Source organism: Grampus griseus (genome assembly GCF_964374135.1).
Source record: "Grampus griseus genome assembly, chromosome: 16".
Lineage (NCBI taxonomy): Eukaryota > Metazoa > Chordata > Mammalia > Artiodactyla > Delphinidae > Grampus > Grampus griseus.
In genome coordinates, this window is record NC_139010.1 from 74,299,974 (window position 1) to 74,317,587 (window position 17,614).

At 35.5% G+C, this 17,614-nt stretch overlaps 1 protein-coding gene across 3 annotated transcripts in view; it reads right to left on the bottom strand.

Moving 5' to 3' along the window:
* Nucleotides 1–17,614, bottom strand: part of CACUL1 (CDK2 associated cullin domain 1) — a 68,760-nt gene that overhangs the window by 11,604 nt on the left and 39,542 nt on the right. For 2 of the 3 annotated variants that reach the window (XR_014297934.1, XM_082674372.1), the window contains exons 4-7: nucleotides 11,978–12,073; nucleotides 7,106–7,208; nucleotides 5,024–5,113; nucleotides 1,324–1,462 (exon numbers count right to left, since the gene is read on the bottom strand). Coding sequence is in view for 2 of the 3 variants with exons in the window: in XM_082674372.1 (XP_082530498.1) it covers nucleotides 1,324–1,462; nucleotides 5,024–5,113; nucleotides 7,106–7,208; nucleotides 11,978–12,073 (428 nt within the window). In the remaining variant the exon portion in view is untranslated. The remainder of the gene's footprint in view (nucleotides 1–1,323; nucleotides 1,463–5,023; nucleotides 5,114–7,105; nucleotides 7,209–11,977; nucleotides 12,074–17,614) is intronic. The other variant, XM_082674373.1, reaches the window with a different exon arrangement.

Consider the following 17,614-nt stretch of genomic DNA (forward strand, 5'->3'; position numbering starts at 1 on the left):
GTGATCTTGATCAAGGCTGGTATTCTGAGAATGAGCATGGCCTCAGAGTCTATGAAAGACAGTGTCCACCCTCTGCCCCAGCCAGATAAGTGAGTCAATACCCAACCTACTCCTTGTGGTCACAACTATGCCTCAGTGAGGAACCCAGGTGTCTTCCTTTCTACAACTTTCTTCCTTTAATGGCGAGGGATTCAAATAAGAGAAGATACGTAAAAGTGCTAAGGAGAGGGCCAGGATTATGAAACTATAAAGTACTACTTACTCCAATAAAGATATTAAAAAAACAAAAATAAACAAACAAAAAAAAGTACTACTGTACCCTTTAATGATTTGGTGACACAACAGGGTGCTTTCCCATAGGGAAGCACAAAATTTTTACATAATTTTGGTTGAAAATATGCACTTTGATAAAGCCGTGATACTGAATTGCAAATTTTAGAAAAATTAGCAAAGTGTTTATAGCAAAATCAAGGGAGGCTGGACTTCCCTGGTGGCACAGTGGTTAAGAATCCGCCTGCCAATGCAGGGGACATGGGTTCGATCCCTGATCCAGGAAGATCTCACATACCGTAGAGCAACTAAGCCCGTGCGCCACAAATACTGAGCCCACATGCTACAACTACTGAAGCCTGCGCGCCTAGAGCCCATGCTCCGCAACAAGAGAAGCCACTGCAATGAGAAGCCCGCACTCCGCAACAAAGAGTAGCCCCCGCTTGCTACAACTAGAGAAAGCCTGCACGCAGCAACAAAGACCCAACGCAGCCAAAAATAAAAAATAAACAGGAGAAAATTTTTTAAAAAATAAAAAATCGAGGGGGGCAAATTTTGTGGACATATTTAAGTGATAACCTACTTTTTAAGAAGAAACAACTAGAATTTAGGGGGAAAATGGGAATATGAAAAACAGAATCTGAAGGCTCTTTACCAGTTTAGTTACAATATCATTTGTTAGTTTAGTCATAAAATCATTTGCTAGTTTAGTCATAAATGTACATTATAACTGATCATAAAATTTCTACAAGGTTTTTCCAAATATTCAAAACTAGTATAAGCAGATCAAAGTTGGAAGAGCTCTTTGGAGGCTGTCCAGCCTAACTGCCCACCCAATGAGAAATCCCTTCTTCAAACTCCACTTAAGTGAAGCAGCTCCCATAAAATCAAAACCCAGCTTCAGCACTTCCACAGAGGGAGCTCACCACCTCTCCCAGCAACACCACCTTGACTCTCGCACAGCCATCTCCCATTCTAAGAACGCTGGCATCCCTCCCCTGCCAAGCCAAAGGAAATGGACATACTTTGTCACAAAAGGAAAAGAAAACTTGCCTTGTAAAACCATTCTGTATAAGTTCTCTTTGAAGTTTCTGATCTTGAGCAGCATATTCAGAAAGTTCAGACTCCACTGCACGAGGGAGAATGTTTGGAATAAATTTAGAAAACAGAGTCGGAGCCATCTGAACCCACTCTGTGAGGGAAGGAAAAGATTCATTAAGGAGATCGTATAGACAAATTACATTAAGTAGAAAAGGGAAAGTTTTCTTCCCAAAGAACAAGATTATGTATTAAACCAAACTTAAAATGGGGAAAAAAACTAGTGCAACCCCTTCTGATAAAGAGGTTAAGTTTCCTTTCTAAATAGAATTTACAGAAAGTGGATATTTTTATATTTTTTATGATTTAACAACATTAACAAAAAGCCCTAGAGAATTTTTGAAGGAAACTTATCAAAAATTCTAAATATGGAAGAAAACATGAATGAAATAACCAAAGAATTCTGAGCAGGAGGGGACTTGGAGGGAAGGGATTTGGTGGAAATACTTAGCCCTATAAAGCGTTAATTAAAACAATACACTGGCCTAAAAATAGAATAGTACATGTGGTAGTAAGCAGACATATAAAAAAAGTACCTCAAAAATGCAGAGGGAGATGGGAGAGATAACTGGTAAGTACTTTTAAAATATAAACCTACTTTGACTCACATTAAATTACAGCAAATTAAACATATATAACAGTGAAAGAAAACAGAATTAAATGGTTATCAAATTATTAAGGAAAAGATAAAAGATCAACAGAATAACCTACAGAAAAATAAACATTTATTCATCAAAATAAAAAGACAAAGAGAAGTCTAAGGAAAATATGTGCATCAGACATGACAAAGATAACTTCGTATCTTTATTATAAAGCGTTTTAACAGATCAGATACTCCTCCCCTACTCAGTGAGCACTAAATATAAATACTGCCCATCTCTATGCCCTTTTGGATTCTTTTAATCGAGCCCTTTCAAATTTTATCTTTTGGAAACATCTTGGCTGTATATATATAAAACCCATAAATAAAACCCATAAAATGTCAATGCTCTATTTAATCCAGCATGCTCATTTTAAAAACTGTAATCTAAGTAAATAATTCTAAATCTGAAAAAAACACATTTAATGCTATGCAATGCTGGGTCATTGGCAAGTTAAAAAAAAAATGCCCAAAAGAATAGCTAAATTAGAGATGGGGGAAAAAAAAAAACCAACACCACAAACACCACCAAGGCCAATCCACTCACGCTTTGTACAAATTCATGTCAAAATGTTCTCAATAGTGTCCCTCCTTCAAGCTCAGTTCAAATATGGCTTTAGAAAGAGTCTCAACTCAGTGCCCTGGGGAACCACTAACCCATCAGTCAGAGTTGGCAAGGAGTCAAACCAGTTTGACATTTTATGGAACACCAGGCATAAAATAAAGATAAAGAAACAATGAAAAGTGCATGTATTCAATGAAGAAGTGCAGCATGGGATGATGGGAACTATTCCTAGACTGAGCTTCTAAACACTAGGTAGAAACACATGTAAATAATAGATGTTATCAGAATCTCCAAGGATTAGGGCCCTAATCTACAGGAATCTACAGTTTAACAAACTTTTTTGGGTGATTCAGATGCATTCATTATATAAAAATCAGCACTTAAGAACTACTGCAATGAAAGAAACTTTTACATTTAAAATTCAACTTTTAAAATAGTTTAACCATAATCTGTCAGGTGAATAAATCTGCTTTGGGCCCGGGCAAGACAAGTAAACGTCAAAGTATGTTTAATAGTATCTCAGAAAACAGCTAGGACAGCAAAAGGTTAGTCTGTGATAAAATTCACCTTTTCAAAAGGACAGTTCTCAAATACAGAATTCTCCTCACAAGTAGTATGAAACCTATTACAAGAGCTCAAACCTGGATAAAAACAGCATTTAGATAAAGAAGCATCTATAAGTTTTTCTACCCTTAATGACTAGTTTTATTCTGTAATTTTGTTACTTATGATAAAAGCCAGAGCTGATAAAGCTGCCCACTTGGGAGGGAGAATTTAGAAATCTGTCATACTGTATTTGGATGTCTTCCAAAAGAAAAAAATCATTCATAAGCCAGCACTAAAAGAAAAACTCATGAGCTATTTTCATCACATTTAGTAAAATGAAATTCAAAATTCTAAGAAACTGGAAAAAGAAATATATCAGTTTATTGGACACATGCAACACTTTTGCTACTTTATATAAATAATTATAGGAATAATTTGTCTAAAAATTATGACGAACAGAGCAAGAACTGATCCAAATTTAAGTAACATTACATCTGACTACTCTAGAAGTCACTAACTGCTGAAAGTAGCCCGAGAAAGACGGTACTTCTGGGTATCACAGTCTACCCCTAGTATCAGTTTTAAACTGGTTTCCATTTTAGCAAGCTGAATTCTGATATATCTTTTAAATTAAGTAAGTAAACTATTCAGACATCAATTAATTAAAATAAAATAACCACTGGACCCAACTGAATAGTAGTAACAACAGTTAATATTAGCATGCTCATTACATTATCAGGTACTATGTTAAGCTCTTTAGATCACGATTTATTTCATTCAATCCTCAAATGACAAAAGAATTTCATAAAAAGATAATTGCTGTCAAAAAAGCAAACCTTAAGTTTCTACACTGAAAAATGATTTTCTACCCTGAACTTCTGCAATCTCTCTCCTACGGACATTTTTTAATTGGCTAGACAACTATGCTAAGTTTGAGGCTCTGGGTTAAAAACAGAAAGATACATACAAAAGCATCTTGAGAGTCCTTTAAATTCACAATGGGTTTTTTTTTTTCTAAATTTATTTATTTTTGGCTGCGTTGGGTCTTCACTGCTGTGTGCGGGCTTTTCTCTAGTTGCGTCGAGCAGGGGCTACTCTTCATTGCAGTAAGCGGGCTTCTCATTGCGGTGGCCTCTCTTGTTGCGGAGCACAGGCTCTAGGTGCATGGGCTTCAGTAATTGTGGCATGAGGGCTCAGTAGTTGTGGCTCGCAGGCTCTAGAACGCAGGCTCAGTAGTTGTGGCACAAGGGCCCAGTTGCTCTGCAGCATGTGGAATCTTCCCGGACCAGGGCTCAAACCCGTGTCCCCTGCACTGGCAGGCGGATTCCCAACCATTGCACCACCAGGGAAGTCCCACAATGTTTTTATTATAAGACAGATACATTAAGATAATTTACAAACCATGCCTTTGAATACAGTGATCTTTGATTTTTGGTTCTGCTATTCTGACTATCTTTCTCCTCAAACTATCCTTATGAAATGACTGTAACTTTACCAACACTTCTAGATTCCTTGTAAGTTATATAATAGGCCTAACAAGATGGAGTTGTGAATGTGTACGCCCGTGCATATTTGCAACGTGGGGTAGAAGTGAAGAAGAACCTCACAACAAAAAAAGAGATTAATGCCAGACATAAGATTCGACTTTATCTAAAGTGTCTCCTACAAACTATTTTTGTATTCCCCAAACTAGTTGGTTTTCACTAGCATAGAAAGATTTCCAAGTGAGGTCCTGAGTTTACATTTCACAATGATGAGTATATACTCAATTTTTTTGCTATAACAAATCCAAATACCATTAGACCTCAGAAAACACATAGAAACACTATCCTCTCACAGATAGGGCTGGAAGTGCCATAAACAAACAAACAAGTCCAACCCCTAAAGAAATGATGAATGTTTACCTGGTCTGAGAGTGTACAGGCCTTTCACAATATTTGCCATAGTTGAAGGTGTGACCTGAAATGGTGTTGACTGGGCTTCTAAAAGTAAAGCTGAAATAGAGAGGAAATGGGTTATAAAAATGATACAACACTTTATTGATTGTCAAGGTTTCACTTTCTATCACTATTTCTCCCAAAGACTGAAGGGTAATAAACAAGGGCAAGAAAAGAACAGCCCAAGAGGGCAAACCAAGTAGTTGTACACTAAAGATTTTTTTTTTTAATCCAGTGCAGTAGAGCTCAATCTAACAAGTAGATATGTGCGTATCTGTTGAAACATGAACGGAAATGATTCAACTGATGGAGGTTCTGAAAATAAGTAAAGCTTTCTAAAAGCAACAGTATTCATGGTACTTAGTGAGTGAGCTATAAATACTTCCCATTAACGTCACGATTCAAAAGATTTACATTTGGGGAATGAAATATTCTCTAACTCCCTCAATCATTTCCCTTTCCCCCAAATCACCCATATATGAGGCTCTTGGAATTTTTCTGAGACATGTTATTAGTAATTCTAGTAACTGAGATCAGAGTCAGAAACTCACTTTCCCAAATGCTACAACTGCAGGTACTTTTTCTTACTAAAGGTAAAGGCAAGAGATCACACTGTCTAACCATGTGATCCTGACTAAACATGACAACAGAGTCAGTTTTCTTTTAGGTTATCTATGGTCACACAAAAATATTATTAAAATATGTTAAATGGATACAAATACTTCCTCTAGACAAAACATATATAAACGAACTCCATCATTTAATGAATATGACAGATACTACTGACTCAAAACGGCTCATTTTTAATTCATCTCTCAAAGACCTGTAATTTACTAACCAAATACCCATGAAACTTGGCATAATTTTCATCTAAGCCAGCTTGTAAAATTATATAAGTTGTTTTCTTCTATCCCCACCTTTTAAAAAATGGAAACACCATCTCACTTGGCCAACAATGATTTCTGTAGTTTCAAACATGCAACGTGAATTACATTTGCAATGCTAGGCATTGCAGAAAAATCATATTTTAAAATGTCATGTTTAAAAATTGAAATTCTAAATTTTAGGTTTTTAGAGGCTATTCTACTCAAGGTTCTAATTTCAACATGTACCCCAAACCCTATCTATCTCTATTAATCCATCTTCCTCCTCCTTTTTGACCGATCGTTTGGTTTTCAGTAAGTGTTGTTTCCACTAACTCTTTATGTTCAATCACACATTCATTATGTGGTCAAATATATACATTTGCAAACAACTTCTACATAACTATAACCACCTATGTCAAATTTGATAGCTATAAGGAAATGATAAATTCACAGGTTAAGTTATACGTAAAATGTACATAAATTAATTTGGGATGAATTAACTGAAAAATAATCACATTCAGTAACAAAAGGTAAGGTTAAGAAGGTATAACATTTCACTAAAATCCTCTCCACTTAAAATTCATTGTAGGAAAAGTCTTTAAAAGTAAAATTTTCCAGTTGAACTCCCCTTTTAAGGAAAAGAAAATGGGAATTTGAGGGAGAAGTAGCTTGAGAGAGGGAAGAAAATACTTATTGAGCATGTAACAGGTGCTAGGTACTTTACATATGTTTAATTCTCATATGCTTTATTTAACTTAGGATTTACTTTCTCACAAGCTTAATTGTCATCTACCTTTTTTTTAGTACAAATAAGTAAACTGAGAGGATACTGTGCTACCATTTCAAAGATATTAACATTACACTCCTTCTAGAATTACCAGTAACAAAGTTACGGGTGAACTCCTTAATATTTCCCCCAATGTCAGAGAAAAAAAAAGGCAGCAAGTATCATGCCAGATATGAAGGCACTGTCCAATGACCTGGCTGCTCCCAGCTCACTGGGTGATCTTCATGTCACATTTTCAATTCCTCAGTGTCTCTCTGTATAGAAGTGGGCTTTATGATCACTACAAGATTCAGAAGACATCAACATTGGGGTTTAGATGCCAATGCTCTTTGATTCAAAAAAAAAACCCCAAAACACTGCTACTGTTATGTCATCCCCGTAAGATTAATTACTTACGCATTAGGCTGTAAATGTGCTTTTCTGCAACATGTTCCGTAAACAGCTTTATAAGGTCATCTTTTAAGTCTCTGTTAAGCTTGGTTTCGATGTAAAACTTATTCTGAAAAAGAAAATAAGTTATTTTTCAGTGCATCAATTAGAGAGAAATGATTAGTCTAATGAACTGAAGCACTAAAAAATAAATTATTTTAGGAAACAATTCATAAAGGCATCAATTAAAACATAAAAACCCAACATCAGAAAACAAAAGCCCTGCCACTATTAGTTATAGTCTTCCTAGCATGGGGTTAAAAGCACATAAAGATAAAATGCTATAAATCATACAAAAGAACATGGGAAGATACTCAACATTAACTAGACAGGGATTCAATGGACCATATTGTATGACAGGCACTTAATATGCCCTTTTAAATGACTACATCATCAGCTAAAGGCAACAGCAGGAAACACTAGTGAAAGGTACCCTATTTATCAATGATCTAGGCTGAAAGCATGCAGTGGGCATGCACTGGTTGACTCCCCTACATTTCACTTTAATGATTAGTCTAAGTCATTCAGCTTATGGCATTCCTTAGGGATGGATGGTCTTTGGTTCAAAGGTAGACAAGTGATCCAAGGTAACCCAATCAGACTAAGGGAAACCTAGGCTTGAGTAAAAATCATCTTACAACCATGAGGAGAACAAGATGAAACAGATGTGTAAAGCAAAGAGACAAAAAACAAGCTGAGACTTTGGTAACACTGTTGAACCACAGATTCAACCAACCCAGAAACTGCCGTATTTCTGGAGTTTTATTACAAGAGATAATACCTTTCTCATTTACAAATCACTTTGAATCAGGTTTTCTGTTTCTTGCAGCCAAAAGTATCCTAATTAGAATGATTGGCAAGTAAAAAAGATTGAATTTGTTCATGTTTAAATATTAACTCAATGCACAGGAGTGGAAAATACAAAGAGGAATGAATGTCAATAAGTTGGCTCACTGATTCTCTCAATTCTTAACATGTTTTTTTCTCTCTAAAAAAATCATAAGGGACTTCCCTGGTGGTGCAGTGGTTAAGAATCTGCCTGCCAATGCAGGGGACACAGGTTCATTTCGTGGTCTGGGAAGATCCCACATGCCGTAGAGCAACTAAGCCCATGAATCACAACTACTGAGCCCGTGCCCTAGAGCCCATGTGCTGCAACTACTGAGCCCACGTGCTGCAAATACTGAAGCCCACGTGCCTACAGCACGTGCTCCACAACAAGAGAAGCCACTGCAATGAGAAGCCCACGCACCACAATGAAGAGTAGCCCCCTCTTGCCGCAACTAGAGAAAGCCCACGTGCAGCAATGAAGACCCAATGCAGCCAAATATATATATATATAAAACATGCACATAATTACAAAATAAAACCACGCAAAAGGGTATGCAATAAAAAGGAGTCTCCCAAGCAGACCTTCTGTCGCATTCCCAAAGGCCCCATCCTGCACTGCGAAAACTTTTGTATATTCTTTCTAAAATATTCTTACATTTTTTTGGATATGTTTTTTTCTCCTCTAAAATGAAGAAGAAAACACTTGCTAATGAACTATAACACACACTGTTTTACATCTTGCTTTTTCACCTAACATTGTATGTTGAAAAGATTCTCTCTAAAATAACATACAGACATGTCATTATTATTTTTTTGCAGCATGAGTGGATTTATTTATTTAATGGTGTGTTAGTTTCTGCTTTATAACAAAGTGAATCAGTTATACATATACATATGTTCCCATATCTCTTCCCTCTTGCGTCTCCCTCCCTCCCACCCTCCCTATCCCACCCCTCTAGGTGGTCACAAAGCACCGAGCTGATCTCCCTGTGCTATGTGGCTGCTTCCCACTAGCTATCTATTTTACATTTGGTAGTGTATATATGTCCATGCCACTCTCTCACTTTGTCACAGCTCACCCTTGCCCCTCCCCATATCCTCAAGTCCATTCTCCAGTAGGTCTGTGTCTTTATTCCTGTCTTACCCCTAGGTTCTTCATGACATTTTTTTTTCTCTCTTAAATTCTATATATATGTGTGTTAGCATACGGTATTTGTCTTTCTCTTTCTTACTTACTTCACTCTGTATGACAGACTCTAGGTCTATCCATCTCATTACAAATAGCTCAATTTCGTTTCTTTTTATGGCTGAATAATACTCCATTGTATATATGTGCCACATCTTCTTTATCCATTCATCCGATGATGGACACTTAGGTTGTTTCCATCTCTGGGCTACTGTAAATAGAGCTGCAATGAACATTTTGGTGCATGACTCTTTTTGAATTATGGTTTTCCCAGGGTATATGCCCAGTAGTGGGATTGCTGGGTCATATGGTAGTTCTATTTGTAGTTTTTTAAGGAACCTCCATAGTGGCTGTACCAATTCACATTCCCACCAGCAGTGCAAGAGTGTTCCCTTTTCTCCACACCCTCTCCAGCATTTATTGTTTCTAGATTTTTTGAGGATGGCCATTCTGACTGGTGTGAGATGATATCTCATTGTAGTTTTGATTTGCATTTCTCTAATGATTAATGATGTTGAGCATTCTTTCATGTGTTTGTTGGCAGTCTGTATATCTTCTTTGGAGAAATGTCTATTTAGGTCTTCTGCCCATTTTTGGATTGGGTTGTTTGTTTTTTTGTTATTGAGCTGCATGAGCTGCTTATAAATTTTGGAGATTAATCCTTTGTCAGTTGCTTCATTTGCAAATATTTTCTCCCATTCTGAAGGTTGTCTTTTGGTCTTGTTTGTGGTTTCCTTTGCTGTGCAAAAGCTTTGAAGTTTCATTAGGTCCCATTTGTTTATTTTTGTTTTTATTTCCATTTCTCTAGGAGGTGGGTCAAAAAGGATCTTGCTGTGATTTATGTCACAGAGTGTTCTGCCTATGTTTTCCTCCAAGAGTTTGATAGTTTCTGGCCTCACATTTAGTTCTTTAATCCATTTTGAGCCTATTTTTGTGTATGGTGTTAGGGAGTGATCTAATCTCATAGTTTTACATGTACCTGTCCAGTTTTCCCAACAGCACTTATTGAAGAGGCTGTCCTTTCTCCACTGTACATTCCTGCCTCCTTTATCAAAGATAAGGTGATCATATGTGCGTGGGTTTATCTCTGGGCTTTCTATCCTGTTCCACTGATCTTTCTCTTTCTGTGCCAGTACCATACTGTCTTGATTACTGTAGCTTTGTAGTATAGTCTGAAGTCAGGGAGCCTGATTCCTCCAGCTCCGTTTTTCATTCTCAAGATTGCTTTCGCTATTCGGGGTCTTTTGTGTTTCCATACAAATTGTGAATTTTTTTGTTCTAGTTCTGTGAAAAATGCCAGTGGTAGTTTGATAGGGATTGCATTGAATCTGTAGATTGCTTTGGGTAGTACAGTCATTTTCACAATGTTGATTCTTCCAATCCAAGAACATGGTATATCTCTCCATCTATTTGTATCATCTTTAATTTCTTTCATCAGTGTCTTATAATTTTCTGCATACAGGTCTTTTGTCTCCTGAGGTAGGTTTATTCCTAGATATTTTATTGTTTTTGTTGCAATGGTAAATGGGAGTGTTTTCTTGATTTCACTTTCAGATTTTTCATCATTAGTGTATAGGAATGCCAGAGATTTCTGTGCATTAATTTTGTATCCTGCTACTTTACCAGATTCATTGATTAGCTCTAGTAGTTTTCTGGTAGCATCTTTAGGATTCTCTATGTATAGTATCATGTCATCTGCAAACACTGACAGCTTTACTTCTTCTTTTCCGATTTGGATTCCTTTTATTTCCTTTTCTTCTCTGATTGCTGTGGCTAAAACTTCCAAAACTATGTTGAATAAGAGTGGTGAGAGTGGGCAACCTTGTTTTGTTCCTGATCTTAGAGGAAATGCTTTCAGTTTTTCACCATTGAGGACGATGTTGGCTGTGGGTTTGTCATATATGGCCTTTATTATGTTGAGGAAAGTTCCCTCTATGCCTACTTTCTGCAGGGTTTTTGACATGTCATTATTTTTAACTGCGTATTTTTCTACGGTAAATATCCTCCATAAATTATTTAAATAGTAGTCTCCCACTGATGACACAAATTCCTCCCAATGTTCTGTTTTTTTCAGTAAAGCATATCTTATGGAGAATAAATCATTTTGAAGATTGGTATTACACACATAGTTTATCTCTAGGCTACAACCCATTCTCTAGGTTTAGGTTGTAGGATCAACCTAAACAACCATTCCCTAATCTAATCAACAAAGAGAAAGTGGGACAATGGTTTCTAAGGGCTCTTCCTGTTCAACAGGAACACTAACATTAAGATCCTATAGCTTATATATTTAAAAGGCGGGGGTGGGGGGTGGGGGACAGGGCGGGGACACTTCAACAAAGTCAACAGACTACAAGACGTACTCATGGCATAATTTTCCAAGTGAAAGAGATTAACAGAATGAAAGCAAACTTTACTGTTCTACTTTTTATGGAGTTACTTCCTTGGCATTTATTATACATCATGTTTGTAGATACATGTCTTAACTCTCTATTTTCTGAAGGTAAGAAATCTTTCTGATATATCTTTATTTTCCAAGCACAGTATCTTCCATATGGCAGAAACAAAATGTTAATTGGGTGACTGCTGATTATTAATGCCTAACTGTCTGTTTCAGCAATGGTATTTATGAAATTTTTAAACAGTGAAAGGCTAAATAAGTCTTCTATGCCAACACTATGAACATTGCTGAAATAGATTAATTTCCGTTTCTAACATAATACATAGTAAAAGAAAAATAGAATATGCTTAACTTTCTGCATCTATCTGCACTTAGACCAATAAACAGAGGTATTTGGAAAGGGGAAACAGCTCTAACTTACCATATATATGAAAAGAGGCACAATGCTCTGCAATGCTCCCATATACTGTCCAAGAGCTATATTAAATCTTTCAATATAGAGATCTGGAGGGCTGGCCTGTGAAAAAGAACATAAATGTGATCATTCCAGGAAACCAGGTGTAAAGATCTTCCGGCACAATCTAAAATGCACACAGACTTAGAACTCAATCAAAGTTCACACTGAAATTCACAATAAAGAAAAAGAGGAGGCTTGTATCCTGAAGTTTAGTTAAGATTTCTATCTCTATTCCAATATCTGCTATGCAAACCTGAGGTTTGATTTAGCTGCCTTTAAAATGTGTGTAACCTTCCCATGTCAGTTCAAAGTCTTTACTCTGTTAACAAGTAAAAGGGTGAATTTACACTTAAGATAAATGATATGATTTTTTAAATCACCACTAAACTATAGACATTTACTATGGGAATCAAACTATATTTGGGCTTGCAATAGGGGGGGAAATTCAAGGAAGTGATATAGGCTTAATATACTATGAGAATGGCTGTTGACATGTTAGAATTACCTTAGGCACAGTAATATTCTAAGTTGATACTAACTTGGTTGTACCACTCCTGTAGCTAGCCAATTATAAACCTATTGGCTAGAAAGCAGGACTCAAATGGTCCATATACATCTGCAGCTCTGGAGAGTAGTTAAAATAAATATAATACATGACTGGCATTTAACTCATTGTTACCAAATACCATGCCATAAAGCCATCAAAAGAGAACACTTCCAATTTAACTGCACGTTGTGGAATGAATGTGAGTGTGTGTGTCCCCACACACAAATCCCTATGTTAAAACCCTAACCAGTGCAGCTCTATTTAGAGTAAGGAAGTAATTAAGGCTAAATGAGGTCATAAGAGTAGAGCCCTTATCCTACAGGATTAGTGTCCTTATGAGAAAAGACACCAAGGGGCTCATTCTTTTCCCCTTCCTCTCCCTCCCCTCCCCCAAAGCACACTCAGAGGAAAGGCCATGTGAGCACACTGCAAGAGGATGGCTGTCTACAAGCCAGGAAGAGAGCTCTCATCAGGAACCAAATCAGCTGACACCTTAATCTTGGACTTCCCAGCCTCCAGAATGGTGAGAAATAAATATCCGTTGTTTAAACCACTCAGTCTGTAGTATTTTGTTATGGCAGCCCAAGCAGACTAAGATACTGTGTTTTACAAAAACGTATCCATGTACTATTTCATTTTATTCCCTAAAGCTAAATTAATTAAGTACCATTTTAATGTTGAAGAAACACACAAATGGGCAAGGATTTGCCTAAAATTAGAATGACAGATCCAGGTCTTCCAGCTATGAATTCATTCCTGGGCCAGGGAGTTGGGGGAATGGGCATGGCACAAAACATCACACAAACAAAACTGATTCTACACAAGGGCTATCTCATGACAGTCTCATCATCTGACAACCACATCATATACACAAAGTCTGGCTTTCAAACAAGTATATAAAGAAACACCACGTTGAAAGACTCCTAAATATTAAATTTAAACATTGAAATTATAAAACCATTTCAGCTAAGCTGTTTTAGAAATGTCCAAATAGTCCAATAATATTTTTAAATAAAATTTAATTCATTTTTTTCAGTTCTACTTAGAAGCTTAGATATGTGCAGTGAGCTGTCCTTACTTTTAATTCATCTTTCATCACTGAGTTCTTACATACAGGTTTGGTGCACACTTGGTGCTTTTTTTTTTAAAAACATTTATTTTTCTTAGTCCTCCTACTGCAGTAAATTGAACATTATTTCCATTTAACATCTGAGGCAACTGGGGCTCAGAAATATTTGGTCAACTGATTACAGTCCTACAGCTAATAAGCCCAAGAATTAAGACTCTAACCTTGTTCAAACTCAGTCCTTCCAACTATTTATAATCAATTTTTAGCACCCTGAAACTTTTAGAAGAAAGTTCAGACTTCCAGTTTAGGCCACTATCTACCTCTCTGCTTTCACATCCTGCTCATTCTCCCGTGTAGCCCAGCACAGTCATCACATGGAACTACTAACAGTTCCCAAACAATGTCTGTATGCTGCTTAGGCCTCCTTCACTGTATCTTCTACCTGACGCCTTTTATCACCACCCTCAACCATACTCACCCTGGCTAATTTCTCCTACTCATCCTTCAAGATCTGTTTCACTTCCTCAAAACTGAGATATACGGCCCTTCAACAGGGCACCACCACACTTACTCACTTCTCCACTGGGTAGTCTCTGTCACTAAACTTTCAGCCCCTAGAGGGCAAGATCTGTGTCTTATCTTTACATCTCTAGTGCAGACCACAGAACCCGAGCATAGTAGGTATAGATAAGTGCTTTTTTTTGTACTTAGGACAGTCTTGCTTAAATCTAAAGTTGTTTAAATCTAAATCTAATCTAGCCTTGCTTAAATTTAAATTGCTATTTTATCATTTAACAAGGTTATATGACAATTCATTTAGCCCTCTGAATTTCAATTTCCATACATATAAAAAATAAGAAAAACACTAATTGTGCTATTTCCAAGATGTGCTGAGAATCAAAGAAAATAATGTGTGCTTAGAAAAATGTCAACTATTACACATGCACATGCAAGTAGCAAGAGTAAACTCCTTTATGAATTAACTACCTATTTGTTTAATACTTCAGAAAAACCTATTAACATTATTAAAGGCATTCTTTGTTAACTAAAAAAATTGGGGAAAACAGTTCCACATTATGGGCAAACTTTTCACTATAACGAACAGAATTACATGTAATATCTTTCTCTAAACTGCTTCGAAGAACTCTGGAAATGATATTTCAATATTCAAAGAAATAAATTTTAGAAGTATGATATGAAAAAAGAAAATCTGAAGAGTTTTTGCATTAAAATAATTTTCCTTTTTCATAAAAGGATACTTTATCTATCTAAAAGTTAAAAGTATGAACATTGATCAAAAGCCACACTTCATAGCAGACAGAATAAATAAAATTGAATTCCTTAGTTATTCTTTTCAAGACTTCCCAAAGCCACAAAGGTTATGAGTATTAAAAAGTACTTTTTGTACTGAATCAAATGTCAGAACGTTTACTTAGCTTTTTTACTTCCACATTACATGCAGCACTTATTCAAAACCTCTTAAATGACAGACTACAAATTATAATAGTCTTCTAAAATAAATCCATGCTGTTTACTAGAAACCTAGAAATACCTGTTAGTAACAAAACTAATCGAATTGTTCCTCCTTAAAACTTAAGTTCAGTATACTTTGGGTCCCATTGTGGAAATTGCTACCTATTTGATTTACATAATTTCACCATGAATGTATTTGGATTGGACATTAAATGAAATTTTTTACCCCTAAAATAAGCAAGCTTCATTTTCTTCTCAAATAAAATAAGAAAAAGCAATTGGCCAGAAAAATAACCATTACTCCAAACATGCTCCAACTTCTCATAACAGACTTAGATTCCCTGAAATTTGTAATATAGCTGGTAGGAATGTTTTAATTTCTTCTTCTTCTTTTTTAAATCAGTAATTCATTCATCTGGTTTAAAATTCAAATTAGTTCAAAAGGGTTTAGAGTAAAGAATTTACCTTTCATTCCTTCCACATTGAACAAACCAACACTTAATTCCTTTATAACCTTCCAGAAGAATTTTACATATATACAAAAAAATAAGAATCCCATTTATATCCTTTTTCACACAAATGCTAACTTACAATCATACTGATCTGCACTTTTCCTAACAATGTAGCTTGGAGACTGTTTTATTCTACTGTTTCTCAAACATTTTGATATCAGGAACCCTTTATACTCTTAAAAATAACTGGAAATTCCAAAAAGCTTTTATTTATAATGTAGGTTGTATCTATTAGTATTTACCATATTAGAAACTAAAACTGGGTTTTAAAACTATGTATTAATGTATTCTAAAATGACAATAAGCTCATCACATTTTAACAATTTTAATGTTAAAATACAGTTAAATATTTTATATTATAAACTAAGTTGTATGTAAATAACTGTATTTTCCCCCCCAAAAATTAGTAAGAAGAGTGGTATTGTTTTTACAGTTTTGTAAGTCTCTTGAGAGTGGCTTAATAGAAGACAGCTGGATTCTCATATCTGCTTCTGTACTGAATCAGTTGTGATGTGATGTTTTGGCTAAAGTAAATGAAGAAAATCTACCTTCACACAGATATGTGGTCAGAAAAGGAAGGCATATTTTAATAGCCTTTTCAAATAATTGTAGATATTTTTCTCTGAAACCTGACAAGTGGTAGTTTCATAAAGGTTAGTTGGGATATGAAATCTGAAACTATCAATGAATTCTTGATACTCTATTACATTAAAACCCATTGTTCTATCTTCTACTTTGAATGGGTCTTTTACAGATACATTTTATAGCATTACAAACCTGTCATTTGAAAAATACTGACTCACTGAGTTATGTAGATCTAAATGTTGACACATTTCACTATACAACATCAAAAAAAGTTATCATCATCTATCTCATCAGAAAAGTCTTTTTAAGTACTGGGATGTTATCAAGATCATCATTGTAGATACAGGTTTTCCAAAATTCTAATTTTCACTTCAAAGCTCAAATTTTCTCATTGGCAACACACACCGTCAGTTGTTTTCCTTGAAGTGACACACTTCTTTCATTTTTCAGAAAATGTCTATTAAACACCAGTCTAAATAACCATAGTTTGTCAGTCATTCTTTCAAATAAAAGGAGTGTTTTATAGGGGAAAACACTAGCTTAATAGCTAGCTTAGCTCAAAACTCATATAACCACAGAAGTGCTATTTTTCAAAACAATCACTGTTACTTTAGTATACAGCTTCCCATTTCTTCACAAAGAATATTTTTCTAAGTACACGCAAAGTCACAATTCAATAAAATTCATATTTTTCATTGCTTCATCTAGCACATTCTTAAGTGCAATGCTTTTGTTTTCTGCTGTGCGTCTGTAGAGGTGAAGATGCTAAGGCACCAAGCAGTTCTACCCATCAGACCCAAGAGCCACACAGTGAAAAGGGAAAACAAGATCTTAGTAGTATTAGAAATACTGTAGTATCTGTAGTATTACAGACCCCCTGAAAAGATTTCAGGGACCCTTAGAGGTCCTCAAACCACTTTTGAAAGAAATCTATTCTTTTAAGTACAATGTTTGAATGTACTATTTATTTAACCAGTCCCCCATTTGATAGCTTGTTGCTAATCTTTTATTACCACAAGATGTTGCAATGAATTACTTCATACAGATGCTATTTTGTAGAGAGTAATTTTAAAGAAAAATTAAGTTTAAAAGAAGTAGAATTAGATGATAATCATGTATCATCATATAAAAACAAAATAATTTTGGTACTTAAGAGTTTTATAGAACCAATCTGCTAAATATCCCTTAAAAAATATATATATACATACACACACATATATATATTTGCTTACTAAGTATATTCCTTAATTATTTTTAATTTTGAAAGCTAGATAAGGAAGCTTGGTCAGTTACTCTAATTAGACATATATTAATTTTTAGAACAGCATGACTTGTTTAAATAATTTTACTAGCCAACAGACAAATATACTATGGTCTAGGTCAGTACTGCCCAACAGAACTTCCTGTGATGATGG